Source organism: Carcharodon carcharias, chromosome 13, assembly GCF_017639515.1.
Source record: "Carcharodon carcharias isolate sCarCar2 chromosome 13, sCarCar2.pri, whole genome shotgun sequence".
NCBI lineage: Eukaryota > Metazoa > Chordata > Chondrichthyes > Lamniformes > Lamnidae > Carcharodon > Carcharodon carcharias.
Genome location: NC_054479.1, coordinates 61,936,342 through 61,962,724, shown reverse-complemented (window position 1 = coordinate 61,962,724; position 26,383 = coordinate 61,936,342). Strand labels below are relative to the sequence as shown.

At 42.0% G+C, this 26,383-nt stretch overlaps 1 protein-coding gene across 3 annotated transcripts in view; it reads right to left on the bottom strand.

Annotated features, from left to right (window-relative positions):
- The window catches only part of cabin1 (calcineurin binding protein 1), a 589,218-nt gene that overhangs the window by 470,497 nt on the left and 92,338 nt on the right, over positions 1 to 26,383 (bottom strand). For all 3 annotated transcript variants that reach the window (XM_041202355.1, XM_041202357.1, XM_041202356.1), the window contains exons 17-22: positions 21,183 to 21,333; positions 18,280 to 18,392; positions 17,069 to 17,230; positions 15,916 to 16,122; positions 14,424 to 14,569; positions 7,978 to 8,239 (exon numbers count right to left, since the gene is read on the bottom strand). In XM_041202355.1, coding sequence (XP_041058289.1) covers positions 7,978 to 8,239; positions 14,424 to 14,569; positions 15,916 to 16,122; positions 17,069 to 17,230; positions 18,280 to 18,392; positions 21,183 to 21,333 — 1,041 coding nt within the window. The remainder of the gene's footprint in view (positions 1 to 7,977; positions 8,240 to 14,423; positions 14,570 to 15,915; positions 16,123 to 17,068; positions 17,231 to 18,279; positions 18,393 to 21,182; positions 21,334 to 26,383) is intronic.

The window sequence follows — 26,383 nt, the reverse complement described above, 5'->3', positions numbered from 1 at the left end:
TGGGGTCCATCAGCTTCCACATCATGCAGCTACAACACATCGCCTGGCCCTGCATCTCCATTTTATTTAATTAGTTTTTAAATTTGTTTTAAAATTTCCTACTGGTCTTTAGTTTATCAAACTGTAAAATATTTCTCCTATTTTCCTTTAATCTCCAGTACTCCAGATCTAACCAGGGCTTTGTATAGCTGAAGCAGGACAACTGCCCTCATATATTGCAGTCCTAAAGTTTTAAAGATTGGCACTCCATTAGCCTTTTAGATATTTCTGTACCTGTTCATGACATTTTAATGTTCTATATACCTGGGCCCCCCAATTTTCTTTGGATTTCCATTATTTCGAGCTTTTCACCATTTAGAAAGTACCCTGTTCTACCCCTTTCTGGTCCAAAGTAGATTACTTCACATTTGCCTACACTGAAATCAATTTGCCACAGTTTTGTTCAATCACCCAATCTATCAATATCATTTTGTAATTTTACACTTTATCCACACTGCTTACAATGCAGCCTATTTTTGTATCATCAACAAATGTGGAATATATGGTTTGCTAGCCCATCATCAGAGTCATTAATGCACACTGTGTCACTCAGCTAATTTTCTAACCAGGTCAATAATTACCTTCAATTCCATGGCCTGAATTTTTCAGTCAGTGGGCAGGCTCGGCGGGAGCAGTCGCGGAGCCGACTACTGCCCACGATTGGCTCCACACCACCTTTTTACATGGGCAGGCCAATTAGGGCCCATCAAGCATAAGACACAAGCGGCGCTACCTGTGTGGGAAGGGGAAGGAGGGAGAGTCGGGGCTGCCTCAAGGAGAATGAAGCGCTTTTGAAATAATTAAATAAATGGATTAAAAATTTAATTAAACATGTCCCCTCATGTGGCTGTGTCACATGAGATGGGACATGTTTTTATATTTCAGAATATTTTTTAAATTAATTAATAAAATCTTTAGGAAACCTCATCCTGCTCATGGAAAAGGGTCGGCCTTTTCGTCTGCCCATCAACTGTAAGGTTGGATGGGCAGCGTAAAGTTGACCTTAATTACTTCCTTAATAGGCCGTTTAAATATCGGCGGGCATGGAGCCAACTCCGGGGTGCGCCTGCCGAATGAAACATCGTGAGACAGCGCAATGACATTGGGACACATGCCCAACATCATCGCGTGCCATTTTACACGCAGGTGTGTCGGGCCTGCCCCCACACGCCGACTGAACAATTCAGGCCCATGAGAATCAAATTTAGCTAACAATCTCTTATGAGGAACCTTATCAAATATCTTCTGAAAGTCCATTGAGGTGGTGGTGAGCCACTACTTTGAACCACTGTAATCCACATGGTCTGGGTACACCCACAGTACCGTTAGGTAGGGGATTCCAATATTTTGACCCTGTGACAATGAAGGAACTATGATATAGTTCCATGTCAAGATGATGTGTGGTTTGGAGGGGAACTTGCAAGTGGTGGTGTTCCCATGCATCTGCTGCCCTTGTTCTTCTAGGTGGCAAAGGTTGTGGGATTGGAAGGTGCAGTCAAGGGAGCCTTGGCAAGGTGTTGATCTAATGGACTGCTTTGTCCCAGATGGTGTCAAGCTTCTCACGTGTTGTTGGTGCTGCACTCATCCAGGCAAGTGGAGAGTATTCCATCACACTCTGACCTGTGACTTGTAAATAGTGGACAGGTGTTGGGGATTGAGGTGGTGAGTTACTTGCTGCACAATTCCCAGCCTCTGGCAAGCTCTTATAGCCAGAGTATTTATTTGGCTGGTCTCAAACCCAGTCCTCCTCGCCCATCACCCGTGGACTAACTGTTCTACAACAACCATAATCACTCAACTTGAAATAATGTGAAGTCCCTCCATGGCCTCACTCTTCCCCACCTCTGTAACCTCCTCCTGCAACATTCCAGTAAGTTGGTTTCTCAGGGAGAGGACTGTTGGAAGCATAAATAATGAAATAGTGAACCATGGTTTTGCAGAGAAAATGATAGGCGAGAGAAGGGGAAGACGTATTTGGCAGTGGGATAATGTTGATAATATAGAAAAAGACAGGAGAACGGAGTCAGGTCCAGTGCCTTGGTAATATTATATTCAACAATACCACTCAGATTTTTCTCCAAATGTTTAAACAATTCTCTCTCAAGCTTGACCATCATAACATTCAGTTTATTATGTTACTATTGCACTTGACAGCTCCTTCCAAACATTTAAAGAGTCTTAATGGAAAGGTGCTCTCCGTGATAGGTTTGTAACATTGTTGGAAAATTTGTAGAGGAGTCACTATGCAGAAGAGGAGATAGTATGCCTAATTGAGAAACACTGGCCAAGGTTGAAGAATAAATCATAAGAGGGACACCTGACAGGTACACTGATTAGTTAATATACATTCAGCAACGAGTTTTCAGTGTTGCTATTTTTCATATTTAATGGAAATGATTGAATGCAGAACTGAAGAGTGACACTCAACTTCAGTGCTGAAACCAATGTTCCCTCTAATCCCTTCCATACACGTGCGGAACAAATTTTCATGCGCGCACCAATATCAAAGTAACGTGCACCACCAGTAGAAACAAATGAAACTTAAATATAATATATATTTTTAATATGTTACCATAGGTATGGAAGAAGGAAGAATACTACCCCCAGCCATAGACATGATAACACGTGAGTTCACAAATTACCAAATTTACTGAATTCAAATTCAATTTTACTCTTGTGGGATTTGAACTCATGAACGCTAGGTTTTAAGTTCAGTACCATAACCACTACATTACTATACATAGGAGAGCCATTTGTTTGTTTCAATATTGCAGCTTGTATTTTAGTCATCTGACAGAAGAAAATTTGAATTGGTAGCAATGGTTCAAGACAAGGATCATTTGTTTCAATTCAACAATTTCAGAATAGAAAGAACTAAGGAGGCTTGCCTTTTGATTTGATAGAAAATATGACAAAGTCAACTTTTATTTTTTCAGCTCATTGAGTGTTTTTTTTTACTTAAAACTGCCATATATAGTGAGGAAAATAGCTAAGACACAACAACAAACATTATCAGGCAGAGGTAAACTGTCTTTATGAATCTGGAGAGAGGTTGGCTCTTTTGAACTGAAGGATGAAGGTTAGAGAGAGACAGTCCCTATAAATTAAGTGAATATTAAAGGCGGAAACTACATCTGGGAACTGGGGAAGAGAGCTAACATAGCTTTGGGCTCCAGGAACTGGCAAGTAAATTTCAGCTGTTAATTCCACCTGTTAATTCTACCTGATTAATCACGTCAGGCTTGGCTCTCATCCATTATTTCAGTGTCATGGGGGAGTCTACCAGTTCTTTGCTTGTTGAGCTAGAGTGGCAGTGAACCGCATTTAACCATCAGGACATATGCAGCTGTAATAATTGAGCGCGTAGCATTTAATGGACTGTTGCACGACCATGCAGGCGCACAGCTTGGAGAGAACACTGGTTGAAACCATCCACAACATGCAAAGCATTATTGATCTAAGTAGAACATAAATAGATTTTCAATTCTTGTTCGCCTAACATTAAAACACACGCTAGAAAGAGAAAAGCTCTGCTAATATTTCACTTCCCGAATAAGTGAAGATCGCCGAGTGAAATACAGGCGACAGCACATTGCACTAAGTACCAACCTGTCCTGATTTAACCTGCAATAACTGGATGTAATGCAGATGAAAAATTCATTTCCACATTAGAATATCCTATGGCTTTGCTCGAGGATAAAAACTGAATGGCTCAGTATTCAGGGCTTAAACATTTTGGACCTTTTTTCCAATGAAGCAACCCATTTTCCTTCTCTCCCCATTTCACATTGTATATGGGCTGCACTACCCAGCCCTGAGATCTCAGTTATTCGTTTCATGGTCAGGGGAAGTTTAGACCATGGATAGATCTGACAGACATGCCAATCTGGGACAAAAACAGAATTACCTGGAAAAACTCAGCAGGTCTGGCAGCATCGGCGGAGAAGAAAAGAGTTGACGTTTCGAGTCCTCATGACCCTTCGACAGAACTTGAGTTCGAGTCGCAGAAAAGAACAGAACTTCTTCAAGGAGGTAGGCATTTCTTGAAGAGCAGTGGCAGTCAATTAAACACTGCTCTTCAAGAAATGCCTACCTCCTTGAAGAAGTTCTGTTCTTTTCTGCGACTCGAACTCAAGTTCTGTCGAAGGGTCATGAGGACTCGAAACGTCCACTCTTTTCTTCTCCACCGATGCTGCCAGACCTGCTGAGTTTTTCCAGGTAATTCTGTTTTTGTTTTGGATTTCCAGCATCCGCAGTTTTTTTGTTTTTATGCCAATCTGGGATATGGATATACCCTGTAATGATGTACCACTAGGGTTCACCACTAATAATTAGCCCCAAGGACCACAAGCAAGTGCGTACCAGCAATCTGGCTGGGGGCTGGTGCTATGACCTACTAGATATATGGGATATTATATGAATGGAACTACCAAGTTGTTCCATCTTGGCTTGGCTCATTTCTGCAGCCAGTCGCACAGTTTTTGCATTGCATCACGTATACAAACTGTATCTGTGGCATCTACCTATCCAAACATTTAGTCCAAAAAAAAGTTCTGATCACAGTTGGCCAAACAATTGCACTCAATAGATTGCAACAGGTCAATGTCGATCTTACATTATCTTAACAGGAAACCCTAATTATTGCATCTAAATTTTATGCTTCAACTGCAAAAACAGTCAGGGAGCATATAATTACTGCAGAATTCCATCCCCCGCCACCTTGTCTTTAACTCTGGGGGCATCATTAATGGGGCTTGGAGGGTATTGGACAATCTGAAGAGTTGTATGTTAGACATCTTGGGGAGTTAAGGGTTAACAATCAAACTTCCTTTCTTGTATTTTGGAACAATAGACTCTCCAAAATAAACAGGATGGCTTTGAAGTATCAGGAAAGAAAGCATGACATGCCTTTTTGAAAAAAGTGTCCGTTATATATGAGAACTGTAGGTGCAAGGAAATAAGTGGCAGTAATCACAGAATTGTTAGTGCAGGAGGCCATTCGGCCCATCCTATCTGCATCAGCTCTCCAAATGAGCATTATGACTGAGTGCCATTCTCTTGCCTTTTCCCTGTAACCCTGCACATTGTTTCTATTTAAATCATCTAACGCTCTCTTGAATGCCTCAATTGAACCTGCCTCCACCACACTTCCAGGCCCAAAGCACTCACTGTGTGAAAAATCTTTTTCTGACATCACATTTGCTTCATTTGCGAATCGCTTTAAATCTGTGCCCTCTCATTCTCAATCCTTTTACGAGCAGGAACAGTTTCTCCTTATCTATCCAGCCCCTCATGAGTTTGAACAGCTATATCAAATCTCCTCTTAGCCTTCTCTAAGGAGAACCGTCCCAACTTCTCCAGCCTATCTTCATAACTGAAGTTTCTCATCTCTGGAACCATTTTTGTAAACCTCTTCTAAACTCTCTCAAATGCATTCACAACCTTCCTAAAGTGTGGCACTCAGAACAGCACACAAGACTCCTGCTGATATCTAACTAGTATCCTATACAAGTTCAGCATAGCCTCCTTGCTCTTATACTCCATGCCCCTATTAATAAAGCCTGGAATGCTGTATGCTTTGTTAACTGTTCTCTCCATCTGTCCTGCTATCTTTAATGATTTATGCACATATAAACCCAGGTCCCTCTGCTCCTGCGCATCCTTTAGAGTTGTATCCCTTTTTTATAGTGTCTCTCCATGTTCTTCCTACCAAAATGAATCACTTCACACTTCTCTGCATTGAACTTCATCTGCCACCTATCTGCCCACTCCACCACTTTGTCTAAGTCCTTTTGAAGTTCTACGCTGTCCTCCTCAGTTTACAATGCTTCCAAGTTTTGTATTAACCGCAAACTTTGAAATTGTCCCCTTATACCAAGATCTAGATCATTAATATATATCAGCACCATAAATGATCTAGATCATTTATATCAAATGTAATGATGTGAACCATATGTGATCAAAGTATAAGTTTAGTGGCTAAGATAATAAACACAGGTAGAAGGATCTATTGACTATAGTATAGTCTAGAAGTTCTATAGTTTAGAAAGATACCTATTAATAAAGCCTTCAAAGGATTGGGACCAGCTAAGTCAGCAAGACTTGTTTGTGAGAAGTAGCTTTGAAGTAAATAACTTAACTGTTTACATGAATAGACCATTTTCAAAGTAATCAGGTACAGCTAGATTATGAGGTCTTATCTGTGACATGGGTCTTTGATGTAGGCAAAATATGATGTATAACTGAACAAAAACCAAAAATACCTGGAAAAACTCAGCAGGTCTGGCAGCATCTGCGGAGAGGAGCACAGTTAATGTTTCGAGTCTGAATGACCCTTCAACAGAACTAAGTAAAAATAGAATAGAGGTGAAATATAAGCTAGTTTAAGGGGGGGTGGGACAAGTAGAGCTGGATAGAGGGCCAGTGATAGGTGGTGATAACCAAATGATGTCACAGACAAAAGGACAAAGAGGTGTTGAAGGTGGTGATATTATCTGAGGAATGTGCTAATTAAAGGTGGAAAGCAAGACAAGCAAGGTCCCACCCCCCCTTAAACCAGCTTATATTTCACCTCTATTCTATTTTTACTTAGTTCTGTTGAAGGGTCATTCGGACTCGAAACGTTAACTGTGCTCCTCTCCGCAGATGCTGCCAGACCTGATGAATTTTTCCAGGTGTTTTTGTTTTTGTTTTGGATTTCCAGCATCCGCAGTTTTTTGCTTTTATCTTAATGTATAACTGAACTGTTCTTCGGAGGGGTTTGAAAAATTGAATTAAAAACTGAAAAGCCACTGTGAATGGTTAGGTCAACCACCTATACTATCTTTCAATAAAATAGGTCTGTATGCTCCAACATCAAGTGTCTTATGCTTACTCAAAGTGTTATTGTCAAGTGTAAAAGGAAGGAGATTGACTATTAGTTGAATGTTAACAGGGGCTAATGGCAGCAGTTCCCCTTCATGTCACTGACATATATAAAATATCTGCCCTATATCACTGCTGACCAGCACCTTTAAGTTAAATACATGACACAGGAACAAAGTTTGATGGACAGACTTTCATAGGAAGAATAGAAAAGCAGATTATTTAAGTGGGGACTACAGAATGCTTTGGTACAGAGGGATCTGGGAGTCCTTGTACATGAATCACAATATGTCAGCATGCAGGGACAACAAGCAATTAGGAAGGCAAATGAAATGTTGGCCTTTATTGCAAGGGGATGGAGTATAAAAGTAAGAAAGTCTTGTGAAATGTACAGTTTTGTCTCCTTACTTAAGAGATATACTTGCACTGGAAGCATTTCAGGGAACATTCATGTAGCAGATTCCTGAGGCAAAGGAATTGTATTATGCGGAAAGTTGAGCAGTTTGGACCTATACTCATTGGAATTTAGAAGAATGAGAGGTGATCTTATTGAAACATATAAGATTCTGAGGGGGCTTGACAGGTTAGATGCTGAAGGGATGTTTCCTCTCATGGGCAAATCAAGAACTTGGGGCATAGTTTCAAAATAAGGGGTCGAACATTTAAGACTGAGGTGAGGGGGAATTTTTTTCTGAGAATCATTAATCTTTGGAATTCTCTACCCCAGACAGCAGTGGAGGCTGGGTCATTAAACATATTCAAGGCTGAATAAGACAGATTTTTGATTAATATGGGAGTCAAGGATTATCGGGGGGGGGCAGGCAGTAAAGTGGAGTTGAGGCCACAATCAGATCACAATCTTTTGAATGACTGAGCAGGCTCAAAGGGCTGAACAGCCTACCCCTGCTCCTATTTATGTTCCTACATAACAGTAACTACTTGGATAACTTAAATATTATTAAGAAAGCCATGAGGCAGCTTCCATCAAAACTCCTATTTCCAATTTCTCCATCAAGCTGCTGTACTTCTCCTGCTGACTTTGTTACACTAGCACAAACAGTTTTCAATTCCTACCTGCTGTACGACCTCTGATGGCAACTCCATTTTCCACTGTTTTAGCTGGCGGGAGGCAAACGAGTGCAGTGCATAGGACATGGAGCCATATTCAATCCAAAGTGAGAGATTGGAACTGTCTATCTCCAGTGCCCGCTTGAAACAATTCAGAACAGCAACTGAGTGCTTCCAAATAGGCCCATCACTCTTCAATTCATTTGAATTCAATTTGTCCTGGATACGACTGGCTCGGGCCAGAGCCATACCTGCCCACGAGTCAAACCTATGCAATAGAGAAAGTATCAAATATCAGGTAGGTCAGTCCAGAAAAATTAACATATTTATGGTGTGTTCCACTGGCATTCCAAGTTCAGTGTTTAAACTGTAGACTCAGAATGACAATTCTGCCAATTCCATGAGTTATAGCTTCTTCTTTGCTATAAAACTGTTTTCTAACACAACCCATAAATTATCTAGTTTTATTGGTAAACGCTTTGAGAAGCAGAGCTTGGTCCAACAGTGAGATCCTTTCAAACATAAAGGTATCTTGGATTGAATGCAGAATTTGATCCTCTCCTCTTCACCCCAGTAAGGATAATCTTTAACACCTGGATGTTAAGGAGTGCATTGGAGGAGCATTGAAAGAAAAATGTGGCAAAAGAGCGTAACATGCCAATAACAGAACTCATGACTGCCCTGAGAAACAAAGTGACCCAGCACCTGAGCCTAATTTATATATTGAAGTCAGTACATACTTCTCTCCATTTGAGAAAGATTGATATTTTCTATTGGCTTTTCTAATGTTGCTTTGTCAAGCCTGTAGGTGTCTGCTTAATGAGATTTTCCATTCTCACACATGCAGGTGCAGTTCTATCTTTAAGTGAAGTGGCACAGCCTCAACTTGCCTGAGCCATTCCCCTAACCCATACAGCTACACATCTTCCCTGTCAAAGTGCAAGTTTTATTCAAAATTCAAAGTTTCCAAATTAAAGTAATAATTTTGCTTTTCCCTGATCAATACCCTGAGATCCTCATGATCTATTCTTGCTGTTCCCTGCCACCACTGGTCAGGAATTCCACAACCAATTGAAAAATGAGCCAAGCAGCTTTGATGTCTTTTGTCCTCTAAGCCACCAGCAGCCTCCATCTAACAATGCACGAGGAAGCAACACAAGAGTAATAGTCAACAATGGAGTGAACAGCAGCAGCATTGGGAGCTCCATAAAGACACCAAAGAATTCATATTCAGAAAGCAAACATGATACATAGTCCGTACAGTTCTACCTTCTTTACCTGGTTTTCCACTACTAACAGAAGATATGGCCTCTTCTCCTTCCTACATCATGCCAAGTGTTCAGCTTTAGTGTCACTTCATGCTCCAGTACCAAGAACCAACTGGGCTTCATTCCATCAAAAGGACCATGATCAGGGGCCCCCTCCCCTCCCCCATTCAAGGTTTTCTGGATAAATGCTGATTCGTCAGACGTTTAAGTCTGCAAATACTCAAAGACTGGCCTTATTGTTGCCAATTCTAGGTCGCCAGGTGCCTAAAACCATGTCTCTCAACACCTTGGAAGTGTAGGCTGCATTCAAAGAAATAAATGGGCTTCAGGTATCCCCGGTGAGGCATGAAAGTGCAATTGCTACACCAAACTTTACTTTAGCCCCTAAATACATTAAGAGTCACCTTACCAAGTCTTTTTCTTAAGCCACATCCAAAGTTATCCATAAATCTTGCAATTTTAAGAACTTCTATTAGGTCTTTCACCTAATCTTCCAAATATTATTTCCATCAAGAGGTAGCTACATAACTTGATGCTTTATCTCTTATGGAATTGTGGTAACACCATCCATTTGAGGGTAAGTAAGCAAAGCCATGGGCTTCACCTTGAGCCCTGTGTAGACATCATCTCCTATTGTAACACAATAGCTTGCATCAATAAGTGGTAGTTACTGACTGGGAAAGGGGCCATGGTCTGCTTTTGCTACCAGCTGCAGTCAGTGGACTTCTGATGGACAAACCAACCCAATTTACTTAAAGACACAACACTTTGGTCTGGTTAGATCCTTATCAGTATATGTTGAACTACTATGAATACATAACAAAAACAGAATTACCTGGAAAAACTCAGCAGGTCTGGCAGCATCGGCGGAGAAGAAAAGAGTTGACATTTCGAGTCCTCATGACCCTTCGACAGAACTTGAGTTCGAGTCCAAGAAAGAGTTGAAATATAAGCTGGTTTAAGGTGTGTGGGGGGGGCGGAGAGAGAGAGAAGTGGAGGGGGTTGGTGTGGTTCTAGGGACAAACAAGCAGTGATAGAAGCAAATCATCAAAAGATGTCACCAACAATAGAACAAAAGAACACATAGGTGTTAAAGTTGGTGATATTATCTAAACGAATGTGCTAATTAAGAATGGATGGTAGGGCACTCAAGGTATATCTCTAGTGGGGGTGGGGAGAGCATAAAAGATTTAAAAATATTTAAAAATAATGGAAATAGGTGGGAAAAGAAAAATCTATATAATTTATTGGAAAAAAACAAAAAGGAAGGGGGAAACAGAAAGAGGGTGGGGATGGGGGAGGGAGCTCAAGACCTAAAGTTGTTGAATTCAATATTCAGTCCGGAAGGCTGTAAAGTGCCTAGTCGGAAGATGAGGTGTTGTTCCTCCAGTTTGCGTTGGGCTTCACTGGAACATACTGGACTTGCAATCAAACTCCAACCGATATATTTCCCTTGCTGGGAATGGGAAGCGCATGGACAACAGCCAATAAATTGGTGGCTGAATGAGATACAATGGCACTATGTATTATTTCATTAACTTGTGGCAAAGACCCAAACAACTCTCATTTCAATACTTTCCTTCCCTTCCAGGGCTACAGAGCACAAATGTACCCTTTTGTCACACACCAAATAGTACAGCAATCTGTTAGCTATACATGCAACACGCAATGCCCAAAGGACAGGATTTAAGAAGCATTTTTTGTCAAGCTTCATTCTTGGACTGCAGGCAATCTAGGCAAACATATTTATTCATCATCCCTACACACCCTGAACAACATTCCTTGACATCAGTGTGAAATTCAGAATGAAGAACCCCTACAGCCAATGCACTGGAGCTCCAAGTGGTGCACGCATTAAAATCCTCTGAAAATAAAAGACTGGAGCCTCCAGGGAGAATATTGTGGTCCCCTTTCTTCAGTACATTGTGTGTAAATCTAAGCACTTATTGATAGGGAAGGTCTAGGAAAAATCCTTGGCAATCAACTGGATGTCATAAAACAAATCTCAGGCATTTAAAGAGGACATAACTGGGGTCAAGTCAGATAGCAGTGAATGAACTTTCTGAAGGTATTGAACCCTTTGCACCGAGTCAGAAAGGTTGTAAGGAGGAGTCTAGCAACCATTAAAGGGATAAGGCCCTGCATACTTGTCGTTCACTGAGGTGGAGAGGAGGAATTTCTACAGCACCTTTAAAGTAGGAAAACATCCCAAGGCACATCACAGAAGTGTTATTTGAGGTGCTGTTATTCAGATGCTTAGACAGACATAAAAAATCTCATAGCAGTAGTTAAACAAGAGCAGGGGTGTTGTCCCAGTGCCCTGGCCAACAGTTGTCTCTCAACCAATGCCCAAACAAATTAACTGGATATTATCTCACTGTTGTTTCATGAACTATCAAGGTTCTTGATGAACTGGACATTGGTTACCACATTGGCTACATAACAGTGATTACAGTTCAGAAGTAATTTATTGGCAGGCAGCAAAACACCGCAAGACATCCTGAGGTCTGTGTTCCTCTCCGCAGATGCTGCCAGACCTGCTGAGTTTTTCTAGGTATTTTTATTTTTGTTTTGGATTTCCAGCATCCACAGTTTTTTGCTTTTACATAAACCTACATTTTTTTTAGCTGAAACATGACATCTAGTGCCAGCACCTTGAGTGCTTAATAAGGAGCTCATTTGTTTTGAAGCATGTCCAAAGATAGTGAATGATTCTGATGCATAATCCCATGAAAGAAGCTTGAAACAGTGTGTCAAGGCCATGCTGGCAAAATTATTAAATGCATAAAACTCAAAGGTGTATAAGCTTGGGTTACCTTGGATTGTGGATTCAAATCCCAAATCAGGATTTAAAAGGCATAAGATACAAATATAAGAACATACAGCACCTGGGACAACACCCTAATGCAATCACGAAGGTGTCATCCAGGCATTGAACCAAGATCCTGCCTACATATTCAGGAACAAAGGAAGAGATCCCATGGCCATCTTTGAAAAGCAGACAATCTTTCTACTTTCTTGGCCAACATTTCACCCTGAACCAACATCACTGGGAAGATAATTAACTGTCACTCATTTCAATGCTGTGCACAAAAATCAAGTATGACCACACTAAGGCTTTCCTCAGGTGCTGTATAAGTACTAGCCTTTCTATAATCTGAGCTAGGATGTCAATAAGATAAATGGTTTATCCAAATCAAGGCTTTGCATGCCCCAGAGCATTTTAGGATATAAAGAGAATCGTCTAGAATATACAGCTTTTAGAACTGTATACCAGAAACAACATCAGGCATGCCTAAAAATGACGTGCCAACCTGGCAAACAACACAGGACTAGAAGCATCCTAAACAGCGGAAACAGCATGCTGTAGACAGAGTAAAGCGATCCCACAGCCAATGGATCAAAACTCCGTAACGCTAAGTATTGAAATGAGAATTGTTAATGGCGGTGGACAATTAAACAACTAACGGGAGGAGGTAACAATCCCATCCTCAGCGATAGCGGAGGCCAGCATGTTAGTACCGAAGACAAGGTTGAAGCATTTGCAGCCATCATCTGCCAGAAGCACCCAGTGGATGATCCATCTTGGCCTCCTCCAGAGGTTCCCCACCATCAGAAGGCAGTATTTAACCAACTGATTCCAAGAAATGGTGCAACGCACTGGAGATAGCAAAAACTAATCGGCCCTGACACCATCCCAGCTGTAGGGCTAAATATGTACTCCAGAACTATCCACTTCATCTAGTTCCAGTAGAACTATACAACTGCATCTACTCAACAATGTGGAAAATTGCACATGTACATCCTTTCCACAAAAAGCAGGCAAATGCAATCTGGCCAACTGCAGCTCCATCTGTCACACACAACCAAAGTGACAAAGGTGTCGTTAAAAGTGCTATCAAGAGGCACTTGGCCACTAATAACCTGCTCACTGATGCTCAGTTTGATCCTGCCAAGGCCACTCAGTTCCAGACATCATTACAGCCTTGGTCAAAATTTGGACAAAAGAGCTGAATTCCAGGGGAGTTGAGGGGAGAGCAACTGTCTTTGACACCAAGACAGCATTTAACCAAGTGTGGCATCAAGGAGTCCTAATAAATTTGAAGTCAAATGGGAATCCAGGGGAAAATTCTCCACTGGCTGGAGTCATAATTATCACAAAGGGAGATAGGGAGATGGTTGTGGTTGTTCAAAGCCAAATCAAATCAGTCCCAGGGTATCACTGCCAGCATTCCTCAGGGCTGAGTCTTAGGCCTAACCATCTTCAGCTGACGTATCAATGAGCTTCCCTCCATAAGTTCAAAAGTGGGGATGTTCCCTAATGATTTCAATATTCATTACCATTCACAACTCCTCAGATACTGAAACAGTCCATGTCTACATGCAGCAAGACCTGGACAACATTCAGGCTTGGGGTTGTAAGTGGCAAGTAACACTCACATCCACAGGTGCCAGGCAATAACCATCACCAACAAGAGAATCTAATCACATTCAATGGCACTGACATCACTGAAGCCCCCACATCCCATGAACATATAAATAAGTGCCACTTCCCACCTTATCTCAGCCAAATTATCCTTATTTTCCTTTCTCCCTCAGGTACATGTAGGTTTGCCTTTACTATTTCTAAGCTTTTTGTCTCAACCACTCTTTGTGATAGCCAGTTCCACATTCTAACCACTCTAAGCAAAGAAGTTCCTCCTCATAATACAACGTCATACCACAGCACTGTGAATTGTATATTAACTGTGTTTAATTATATGCAGGTGGTGAGCATTAACTAGGGATTCACTTGATTCTCTTATAAATACTGGAACTGTGGTGGATTTGGAGATGTATTTCTATAATGTGTAACTCTAAATAAATAAGTATATAAAGATTAGATCCAGTTCTATCCCTCACCAACTGGTTTCGTGCAATAGAACAAGCACTGCCCATCTCCAATATCAGTAGGAGACATTTGGTACCAACTATCTCTGACAGTATGTTGTCACTTACACAAAGTTTCCCCAGGGCCATTTAAACTCGGCTTAACTCTTACTGTATGTGCACGACATGGAGTGATGGATACTCAGTCATAACTAGCACACTTTAACCATCTGTCAAATACTGAGCATCCCACAATGTCATCACTGTTGATTTTCCTGGTTCCAGGTCAATACCAATGCAACTAACAGGTCGTACCTGGCTGGACAGACACAGATGTCATGCATATAGAATTTTATAGCTTTAGCCTGTTCTTTGTTCTTGAAATGATAGTCAGCCAGGAGGTAATACAATTCATTAACAAGAGGAAACCCAGAATCTGCTCCTTCAGGGAGTGCTGGCACCTAGAAGACAAAGACAAAAAGAAACAGCATGAAGTCTGCCTTAATCAAACTCAAAACTTCAACCTTCACCAAACAGGCGCTCATAGGTAGAAACCTAGATCCAAATTTACCTAAATAAAACTGAAAATGTAAACTTCCAAAAAATAGTTTTGAATTCTATTCATTCACTAAACAATGCAGTTGAAACTTTTCTCTTTCCCCTCCTCTACAAAACAGATACATCGTTCGGGATTTGACCTAGATAAAAATGGTTGCGTTCCCAACAGCGGTCTTCAACGCATACTGCAAAACAGGGATTTAAATGGCTCAATGGAAGTCTCCATGTACAGTTACAATTGTTGTACAGTGTTAAACAAAACAAACCTGGCCATTATATGAAGCAATGTATAAAGAAAATTGTGCCAAAGGATTGGAAGGATGCCAACATAATCTTTTCTCAAGAAGGGAGAATGGAATAAATTATATATCTAAATTAAAGCACATGCTATTGAAGGGAATATGGCAGCATGGATAGGAAGTTGGCGAAGGACAGAAAACAAAAAGGAGTAACTATTGGACATTTTTCAGACTGCAATATCAGTGGTGTCTCTAAGCGTTAGCATTCAGACTGCATACCATATATCTGAACCAGAACACTGGGGCACAATATCAAGATTTACAATTGAAAAAATGAGCAGTGTAATGAACCATTAAGGGTGCAGCGAGCAGCTTCAGAAGAGCTTAGAGGAAGTTGTTGGGTTAAACTATCGGAAGAAATTTGAAGTACAGAATGTGAGCTGGGACACTTTGCAAGGAAAAATGAGTAAAAACACACATTACAGGGTAAAAGTTTAGGGAAATGACCAGAAATACTTGGGCAATCAGATAAAACAATCTTTAAAAGTGGGAGATCCAGCTGATAAAAAAAATGAAATCCTCAGTTTAGAAGCAGTTGCACAGGAATCACAAATGAGCCCAGTGTCATCACCAAGCTCTGAAAACACACATGCTATTTGACCATGGAGAACGTCACATCAAGTCTAATCCTATCTTCACTTTGATTTTGTTCATACAGCATATATAATTTCCAATGTCAGCCACTGAGCAGCAATCAAGAGCAGTAGCCAATTTGACCATCTCCTCTCTAGCACAGACACAAAGCTGGCTGCAGCCCACCTACAGCTGACTAAACACAGATCAAAAGTCAAAATCTTAATATCTTTGGCTTGTTAAGCTCAGTTATGCATCACAGTGTATTTACCCATATAGTTATCAGAAGATTTCTCTGTTTTAATTTTAAAAACTGTTTAGTTGAAAGTCAAAAGTTTAACCTTTGGCAGTTCCACTACAAGTAGTATTGACATTACCGTGTCAACAGAGCCTTCTATATAGGCTGTTACACTCTCTATTGAGAGAGGCAGATTATCCTCATCTCGATCTATCGCAGCAATCTTCTTCAAAAGGTTTGCCAGATCTGCAGACACAGTGCTGGTCTTGTAACTATCGAATTCTGGGTAATTCTTGGGCTTGAAGTAGTCAAACATGAACTCTGCATCATTCCAACCCAGTTCCACCTATAGTTCAGACACAGAGAAAAGGGTGATAATTGACATTAAGCTACTGGATTCGCTTTAAAGAACAGCCACAAGGAGGGAAGTGACAGCAGTACAAGATGATTCTATGACCAATTTAAGATGACTCTAAGAGTCATATCAGACTCGAAACATTAACTTGTTTTGCTCCACAGATGAGTTTTTCCAGTGTTTTCTGTTTTTATTTCAGATTTCCAGCATCCACAGTATTTTATTTTTATATAAGAAGGCTCTCTCTCTGTGGAGAACTATCTAGCTTCTGCTTGGTGCCTCCTGGCTGCAACATAGCCAAGGCTAATGACACTCAAGTGTGGAGAACTGGAGCTGCATTTATGGCATGAGTCTCAGCTTTTTCATTTCATGGGCCACATAGATGGGTACCATGGAGCCTCAGAGGTCACGTGCAACGAAAATAAGTGTTTCCATTAATTTTCAGGTATCGTAAGCTGCTAATAACCAACAGATTCAGGATTTATTCATCAAAGAGACAGTGACACTTAAAGTCCTTTTCAAGCCTCCGGATAGGTGAAATTTAAAATGGATAAGCTACTGAGAAATGCAAGTGCAAATGGAATGGAGAACAGTTTCAAAGGGTTGCAAAGAGCCCAGGGGCCACAATTTCCACACTTGTTGTTTACACTGTTAAATCCCTAGCAGCTCAGCCACAAACTCATCTGTGTCCATATTTGCGAAGCAAATTAAAAATATAACAGATATCCTCTCTCCAGTTCATTAAAACATGCAAAGTGCTCAATTCCCAAACACACACACACAGAGAATGTCAAACGTTTTGAAAGCAATTAATGGTTAATCAACATTCACTAGGCTAATTTCACAGCTCAGTGCAAAGGTTTCTGGCACCGCATTCTACATCATAAACTATCCCATTTTATCTAACTTGTAAGAGTGTGTGCGCATAACTATATACCTGCTGAGCAGAGTGTTCCTCCAGATATCTGGCTTTACTCTTCTTACTAGGATAGGCATATAGACAGTAAAAGCACTGCTCGAGGGCAGTCTCCAGCTCCTCTTTAAAGGGGTGGGCATCTTCAGGTCTTGAAGCAGACAGCTCCTTCTGAAGAACTCGAACCTATCAAGAAAGGCATGTTTCTCATCATGTAAACCACCACACCACTGAATTACATCAAATGTACTGCACAGAAACAGGCCATTCCACCCAACTGGTCAATACCAGTGTTTATGCGCCACATAAGACTACTATCCTATTTCATCTAATCGTATCAGCATATGCTATTTCTTTCTCATTCGTGCCCTTATCTACTTTTCGCTTAAATCTGTTGTCTGTCTCAACTACATCTTCTGGTTGTGAGTTCTACATTCTAGCCATTCTCTGGGTAAATAAGTTTCCCCTACATTCCTTGTACAGGAGTTTGTTTTAGTGATCATCTTATATTCATGGACCCTAGACAAGTGCAGACATTTCCTCTATGTCTACCCACCAAACCCTTTCATTATTTTAAAGATCTCCAAGAAAACACCCACAGCCTTCTTTTCTCTCAAACAAGAGTTACAGCCTGTTCAGCCTTGGCTAATAAGTATATCCTCTTAAATCTAGTTCTACATACAACACAAGTCTAATCCATCCACCGAGCACAAGAACCAAGGAAGGAATTTTCCTCATTTTGATGGTACCCCCAAGATCACTCTTGGGAGGGTCAGTACACACAGAAATTGGAATGAACTCTGAACCCTCTATGGCTGCTTTATATGGAAAAAGATTTCCTGTGCAATTTGTGTATCAATACAGCAGTAGCAAGCATTCCCAGGTCTAGCAGCACAGTTAGATACAAAGCAAAACTTCTTCCAGTTCTGTCCTTCACCCCTTCAATAGGAGACGGCTTCCTATTGCAACAGTGTGACTTTACCACTTCACATATCAGCAGTAAGCTTCAGCAATAGCCTTAAGATCAATGCATTATAAAGGCTTTAGTGGTTAAAGGATTGAGTTCTCCACTACTATTGCTGAATTTCTCAATAACGAGCTGAATGAGTCCTCTAATCTTATCACAAAGTCTACAAAACATATTCTAATATGGGAAGAGGAAGACAGAGTACGCGAGTGGTCTTTTCTGATACATCAATTAGGATATACATTAAATTCTAAACCAGGCTACTTACATAGAACTTCAGCAATGCTCCATCAGAATTACAGCACCAGGATCTCCGTCCCAGGTACTCATGTGCTGTGTTCAGCAACATCAGAGAGGAAGGCAACATTGGAGTTTCGGAATCTATAAAATACAGAGCCATCGAAAGGAATTAAAACAAAGCTCTGGAGAAATGCACCCTTTATTGCGGTAACAATGAGCAGAATGAAATAGGGTGGTGCTGGCCAATTGCCTTAACCTTTGTGATACAACTAACGTCAACGTCCCTGAGCTGCGGAGTGGAAAACAGCCAAGTTCCTCAAACTCAAGCCAAGTTTGCTTTCCAGCAGGAGTTCCAAGCATGAGTTGCAATGCCTCCTGTGAGCATACAACCTACCAACACCTACTGGCTGAATCCTCAGATGAAGAATGGGTGCCATCTGGTGTCTCATCCATTAGCTGCCAGCACCATGAGAGGAAGAGCAGAATAATTTCTCCAAAAAGAAATAAGCCTTCTGTCTGACCATCTTTGGTCAGGAATTGTAGATTCTATCTCCAGCATCAACAAGTGCCCAGTAACAGAGGTGGCCATTCAATAACACCTCAGCCAAGATATCTTAAACTTCACCAAAATATTCACAACCTCAGACTCCCTTAAATCCTGAGCTGCGTTATTGATCCTGCATGTTCTCAATCATAAAGAACATCAATTGCCTCCGTAACATTTACTTATGGTCAAACCTCAACCTTAGTCTGATCGCTGAAGCCCTCATCTGTGCCTTTGTCACCTGAAAGCTAAATTGCTACAATTCTCTACAGGCTCCATCCCATCCTCCTCCATTCATAATCTGCAGTTTATACAGAATTCTGCTGCTAATAGCCCAACACACAGTTCAATGCAGGAGATCATCCACTTTGGACCCAAGAAAGATAGACCAAGAGTACTTTCTAAATGATGAGAAGCTAGGAACTATGGAGGAGCAATAGATTCATGGGCCCCTTTACAGAAATCGATAAAAATTAGTGTAAAGGGCTAGTGGATTGTCAGCCTTGCCCTCAAAGGACTGGAATATAAATAAGTAGAAGTTATGCTATAGTTGCATGAAGCACTGGTTGGACACCGTCCAGAGTATTATGTAGTTCTGGGCACCACACCTCAGGAAGGATATATTGGCATGGGGAGAGTGCAGTGCAGACACACTAGAATAATTGTGCTATAAGGGTTTCACTATTAAAACAGGGTGCAGATTAGGGGTTCTGAAGAAGAGTCACATTCAACTCGAAAAGTTAACTTTGTTTCTCTTTCCACAAATGCTGCCAGACCTGTTGAGTTTTTCCAGCACTTTGTTTTTATTGCAGATTAGGCTTGTTCTTCCTGGAGTACAGAGGATTAAGGAGTGATTCAATTAAGGCGTTCAAGATGGTGAAAAGATACAGTAAATAGTACAAAGTTATTTCTTCTGGTAGGGGAGACCAGACAAGGAGGTATAAGCTTAAAATTAGAGGTAGGTTGTTTAAGGATGATGTCAGGAAACACTTCCTTCACACAAATGGTAGTAGAAGCCCAGAACTCTCCCCAAAAAGTGTTGAGGCTTGAGAGTCGATTGAAAAATTTCAAAAGTAAGGTTGATAGATTTTTGTCAGGTAAGGACACCAAGGGAGTGGGACCAAGGCAGACAAGTGAAATTGAGATACAGGTCAGCCATTGTTTAACTGAACTGGACCGATGGACTGAATGGCCTACTCCTGTTCCTATGCTCCCGCCATACTTGCCCTCACTGGCTCCTGCTCCCAAACGGAATGGAATCGCAGTGCGTGACAGGCACCCGTCGAACCAGATGTCAATAAGCATTTAGGATGGGGGGGGGGAGTTGGTGAGAAAAAAAACTCATGGGAAGCCACAGGAAATACCCTCACCTCTCTGAAACTCTAATGACTTAACATATGTTCATGAGAGTCTTAAGGGAATTTGTTTTTAAATTCAACTTTTATCTTCTGAGGCAGACCATAACGAAGACAGAAACTGAACTGAAAGGGGAATAGAAACATAGAAAGAAAACTGACCCTCCCCATTTCTAAGGAAACAAAAACAAACTGATGTTTGGAAACCAAAAATTCTTCCAAATTCAACCTGTTCGAAAGATATAAAAGGAGGCAGATTGGTCCAAGCTAAGCTGAGTCCAGCGGTGCGAAACCAGCAACTTGAAGCGGCACAGCCTAGATTCAAAAGCTGAGAATAAGGAGCTGCAGCAGTTTCCGTATCTGTTACTGGAAGACAATATTGGTGAATCTACGCCATCCAGACCAAGTTGAGCATCATCTGCAAGTGTGCTACTTCTGTTGAAGACTGTCCATGGAACTTGGTTTGGTTATGAGTTGCTGTCAGCTGGAGATCAGACTAGCTCATAGGAGAGGAGCTGAAATTCTTCGTGAGGAGAGACTGAATGTGATCACCAAAATCTAGGAGCACTGTTGAGCCAGTTCACAAGATCTATCTTAAATTTATCTTCAAATTACTTTGCAATTCTTATTTTTCAATTGACCATAATTTGCCTGTTAATTCAAGTTTAACAATTCATTGTTAATTCTGGATGTTAAGAGTATAGAATAGATAATATGTATTGTTTGCTTTGTTGACTCTTGTATAGTACATTTTTTTCTGTTTTAAACTATGGAATCTTGTGGCTTTATTCTTATAGTAAATAACTAAGATTTTGAATTTCATCTACTTTAAAAAATAGTTATTGGTCTTTACCAAAGTCATAACACCTGGTCAAGTCACAGAATTAAATGACCCAGCTATAAGATAAAAACAGTCACCATTTTTTTTAAACAAACTAAAGAATAAGCAGAGTAAAATTATTGGTATGCCTAAACCTTGCGAGACACGATCTTGAACTTCCTTCATCCCAAAAACTGGAGAGCAACACTGACCTGAATCTTCACTTTTACAATGCTGGCGGCGAAGAGTGTCAAACTCTTCCTCCTCATGTTTTATGATTCTGTACAAGGTGATCCACGGAAGCACGGATGACACAGCCGGCTCTTTGGAATCTTCAGATATCCCCATGCTGCAGTCAATGATCTACGATGATACAAACAGATACACCGGTTAATATCTACCGTTTGATTTTTGACAGTTAGCGATCTGTCCATTAAAAATATACAGCACATTTCTGTTTTTTTAATTCATTTATGGGATGTGGGCGTTGCTGGCTAGGCAAACATTTATTGTCCATCCCTAACTGCCCTTAAGAAGGTGGAGGTGAGCTGCCTTCTTGAACGACTGTAGTCCCTGTGCTGTAGGTACACCCACAGTGCTGTTAGGGAGGGAGTTCCAGGATCTTGACCCAGCGACAGTGAAGGAACAGCGATATATTTCCAAGTCAGGATCATGAGTGGCTTGCTAGTGGCTTGGAGGGGAACTTCCAGGTGATGCTGTTCCCATGTGTCTGCTACCCTTGTCCTTCTAGACGGTAGCAGTCATGGGTTTGGAAGGTGTTGCCCAAGGAGCCTTGGTGAGGTCCTGCAGTGCATCTTGTAGGTGGTACACACTGCTGCCACTGTTGGTCATTGGTGGAAGGAGTGAATGATTGTGGAAGGGATACCAATTAAGCAGTCTGCTTTGTCCTGGATGGTGTCAAGCTTTTCGAGTATTGTTGGAGCTGCATGCACTTAGTAAGTGGAGAGTATTCCATCACACTCCTGACTTGTGCCTTGTGGATGGTGAACAGGCTTTGGTGAATCAGGAGGTGAGTTACTTGCCACAAAATTCCGAGCCTCTGAACTGCTCTTGTAGCCACAGTATTTATATGGCTGGTCCAGTTCAGTTCCTGGTAACCCCCAGGATATTGATAGTGGGGGATTCAGTGATGGTAATGCCATTGAATGTCAGGGTCGATGGTTAGGTTCTCTCTTGTTCGAGAGGGTCATTGCCTGGCACTTAGGTGTCGCGAATGTTACTTGCCACTTATCAGCCCAAGCCTGGATATTGTCCAGGTCTTGCTTCATTTGGACATGGGCTGTTTCTGTATCTGAGGAGTCACAAATGGTGCTGAACTTTGTGCAATTATCAGCGAACATCCCAACTTCTGACCTTATGATGGAAGGCAGGTCATTGATGAAGCAGCTGAAGATGGTTCCCTGAGGAACTCCTGCAGTGATATCCTGGAGCTAAGATGATTGACCTCCAACAACCACAAACATCTTCCTTTGTGCTAGGTATAGCTCCAACCAGCAGTGACTTTCCCTCGTGATTCCTATTGGCTCCAGTTTTGCTAGGGCGCCTAGATGCCACTCTCAGTCAAATGCTACCTTGATTCCAAGGGCAGTCACTCTCATCTCTGGAGTTCAGCTCTTTGGTCCACATTTGATCCAAGGCTATAACTGAGGTCAGAAGCCGAGTGAACCTGGCGGAACCCAAACGGAGCGTCAGTGAGCAGGTGCCGCTTGATAGCACTGTTGATGACCCCTTCCATTACTTTACCGATGACCGAGAATAGACTGATGGGGCAGTAATTGGTCAGGTTGCATTCCTGCTTTTTGTGCACAGGACATACCTGGGCAATGTTCCACATTTCTGGGTAGGTGCCAGTGTTGCAGCTGTACTGGAACAGCTTGGTTAGGGGCATGGCAAGTTCTGGAGCACAAGTCTTCAGTACTATTGCCAGAATATTGTCAAGGCCTACAGCCTTTGCAGTGTCCAGTGCCTTTAGCTGTTTCTTGTGGAGCGAATTAAACTGGCTGAAGGCTGGCATCTGCGATGCTGGGGACCTCCGGAGGAAGCCAAGATAGATCAAACCGCTCGGCACTTCTGGCTGAAGATTGTTGCAAATGATTCAGCCTTAACCTTTGCACTGATGTGCTGGACTCTCCCATCATTGAGGATGGAGATATTTGTGGAGCCTCCTCCTCTACTGAGCTGTTTAACTGTGCACACCATTCACAATTGGATGTGGCAAAACTGCAGAGCTTAGATCTGATCCGTTGGTTGTGGAATCGCTTAGCTCGGCCTATCACTTGCTGCTTATGCTGTTTAGCATGCAAATAGTCCTGTGTTGTAGCTTCAGCAGGTCGACGCCTCATTTAGGTATGTCTGGTGCTGCTCCTGACATGCCCTCCTGCACTCTTCATTGAACCAGGGTTTGTCCCCTGGCTTGATGGTAATGGAGGACTGGGGGATATGCCAGGCCATGAGGTTACAGATTGTGTTCGAGTACAATACTGATGCTGCTGCGCCTCATGGATGCCCAGTCTTGAGTTGCTATATCTGTTCGAAATCTATCCCATTTAGCATGGTGCTAATGCAAACATGGCGAACGGCATCCTCAATGTGAAGACGGGACTTCGTTTCCACAAGGACTGTGCCATGGTCACTCTTACTAATACTTTCATGGACAGATATATCTGCAGCAGGCAGGCTGGTGAGGATATGGTACAGTTACTTGGACTGCAGGAGTTCAAGGCAGCAGCTCACCACCACCTAAGGCCAATGAAGCCCAAATCCCTTGAATGAACAAAAAAAAAGTATGTCTTTCCCTCTTGTTGGTTCCCTCGTCACCCGCCACAGACCCAGTCTAGCAGCTATGTCCTTTAGGACTCTGCCAACTCAGTCAGTAGTGATGCTACCAAGCCGCTCTTGGTGATGGTCATTGAAGTCCGCCACCCAAAGTACATTCTGTGCCCTTCCCACCTTCAGTGCTTCCTCCAAGCGGTGTTCAAAAGAGGAGTACTGATTCATCAGCTGAATGGGGTGGCGGTACGTAGTAATCAGCAGGACATTTCCTTGTCCATGTTTGACCTGATGCCATGAGACTTCATGGGTGCTGGAGTCAACGTTGAGGACTCCCAAGGCAGCTCTCCTCCTGACTGTATACCACTGTGCCGCCACCTCTGCTGCATCTGTCCTGCCAGTGAAACAGGACATACCCAGGGATGCTGATGGTTGTGTCTGGGATATTGTCTGTAAGGTATGTTTCCAAGAATGTGACCATGTCAGGCTGCTGCTTGAGTAGTCTGAGACAGCTCTCCCAATTTTGACACGAGTACCCAGATGTTAGTAAGGAGGAATTTGCAGGGTCAACAGGGCTGAGTTTGCCATTGTCATTAACGGTGCCTAGGTTGATGCTGGGTGATCCATTGGTTTCCATTACTTTTAGGCACTTTAATGGATTTTACCACATTGCTGTAGGTCGAGTCACAGACCAGGTAAGGATGGCAGGTTTCCTTCCCTGGAGGACATTAGTGAACTAGATGGGTTTTTTACAGCAATTGACAATGGTTTCATAGTCACCATTAGTCTTTTAATTCCAGATTTTTAGTGAATTGAAATTCCACCATCTGCCGTGAACCTGGGACCCCAGACTATTGCCCTGGGTTTCTGCATTACAGTCCAGCGACAATACCACTACGCCGCAGCTTCCCACCCGCACCACCTCCTGAGACACATTGCAACTTAAACTGTAGAGTCAGTACGACGTAACTGACTCTACAGTTTAAGTTGCAAAGTGTCTCAGGTACACAACAGCCCCAACCTCTTAACTACCATCTGATATGGTCTATCAAGCTCTCAGTTGCGCCAAACCGCTATATTGCAGGAATACCTGCACCAGATGCACTGCGGTGGTTCAAGGTGGCTTATATCACCTTCGCAAATGCAATTTGGGATGGGAAAATGCTGGTCTTGACAGCGACATCAATACCAAATGGGGGTTGGCGGGGTAGCGAGGGGGAGGGGAAGGAAGGCGGTCAGATAGAGGGGGGTCACAGTCAGAGAGAGGGGTCCCAGTGCAACTCCCTCCCACCTCTGCTGGTTCTGTCCTGCCAGTGGGACAGGACATACCCAGGGATGGTGATGGTGGTGTCTAGGACATTGTCTGTAAGGTCCATGAGTATGAATGACTAGTCCGTGAGACAGTTCTCTGAATTTTGGCACAAGCCCCCAGATGTTAGTAAGGAGGAGTTTGCAGGGTTGATAGAGCTGTTAGAGCCGTCATCTGGTGCCTTCTGGTGGTTTCATTCTTTTTTATTGGCTTTTTAGTGGTTTGACATAACTGAATCAACCACATTACTGCAGATCTGGAGTTACATGTAGGCCAGACCAGGTGAGGACATTAGTGGTACACAATGGCCCCAACCTCTTAACTACCCACTGATATGTCCTATCAAGCCCTCGGTTGCACCAAACTGCTATATTGTAGGTATACATGCACCAGATACAACAATCAACAACAGTTTCATGGTCATCTTATTTTTATTGAATTCAAATTTCACCATCTGCCATGGTGGGATTCGAACCCAGCTCCCCAGAGCATTACCCTGGGTCTCTGGAATGACAGTCCAATGGCAGTACCATTACGCCACCGCCTCCCCTAAGGGAACCAAGAATTATCCATGATATTCTTCTCAAATAAAATGTCCAAGTCAATTCTGATCTCGCAGCCAACATCAACAACAGATTAACCTCATTTTACCTCACGCTGTTTGTGGGACACTTACAGCAACTTGCATTTATATAGGGCCTTAAATGTAGTGAAGTGCCGCTAAGCATTTCACAGGAGCATGATCAAACAAATTTTTTAAAAATACCTCACAGATGGTAATCTCAGGATTACTACCTGACCCACATATTATTTGGCAAAGAGCTACGCAGGTCAGGAAGTTGAATGCATGGCTGAAAGACTGGCTTGTGAAGGGTTGGTTTCACTGAAGTAACAATAAATGAAGTACAGTATCATTACATGAAGAACAGGGCTGGCAACTAAATATTGCAGGTTAAAACAATCAAAAAAGGAAGAGAAGCAAGTAATGTGTGGTGTAGCTGGACTAATTAGTGGTAACATAGTGGCAGTAGCAAAAAAGGGTTATAACTAACTCAAGGTTAGATTAGAAACATGGATTAAAATAAAAGACGAGATCGATCACACTATAGGCCATCTCAATAGTAGAAAGGAAGTGGGGAAGAAACGTTTTATATAATGTGAAAAGATAGAATATAGGATAATAATCAAAGGAGATTTTATCTAGCCCTAAATAGTCGGGCAAGAGGCAATAGCAAACGTGGTACAGGGAATAGAGTTTTACAATACATTCAGAACTCCTTTCTTATCAGTATGTAAAAGTTCTGACAATAGAGG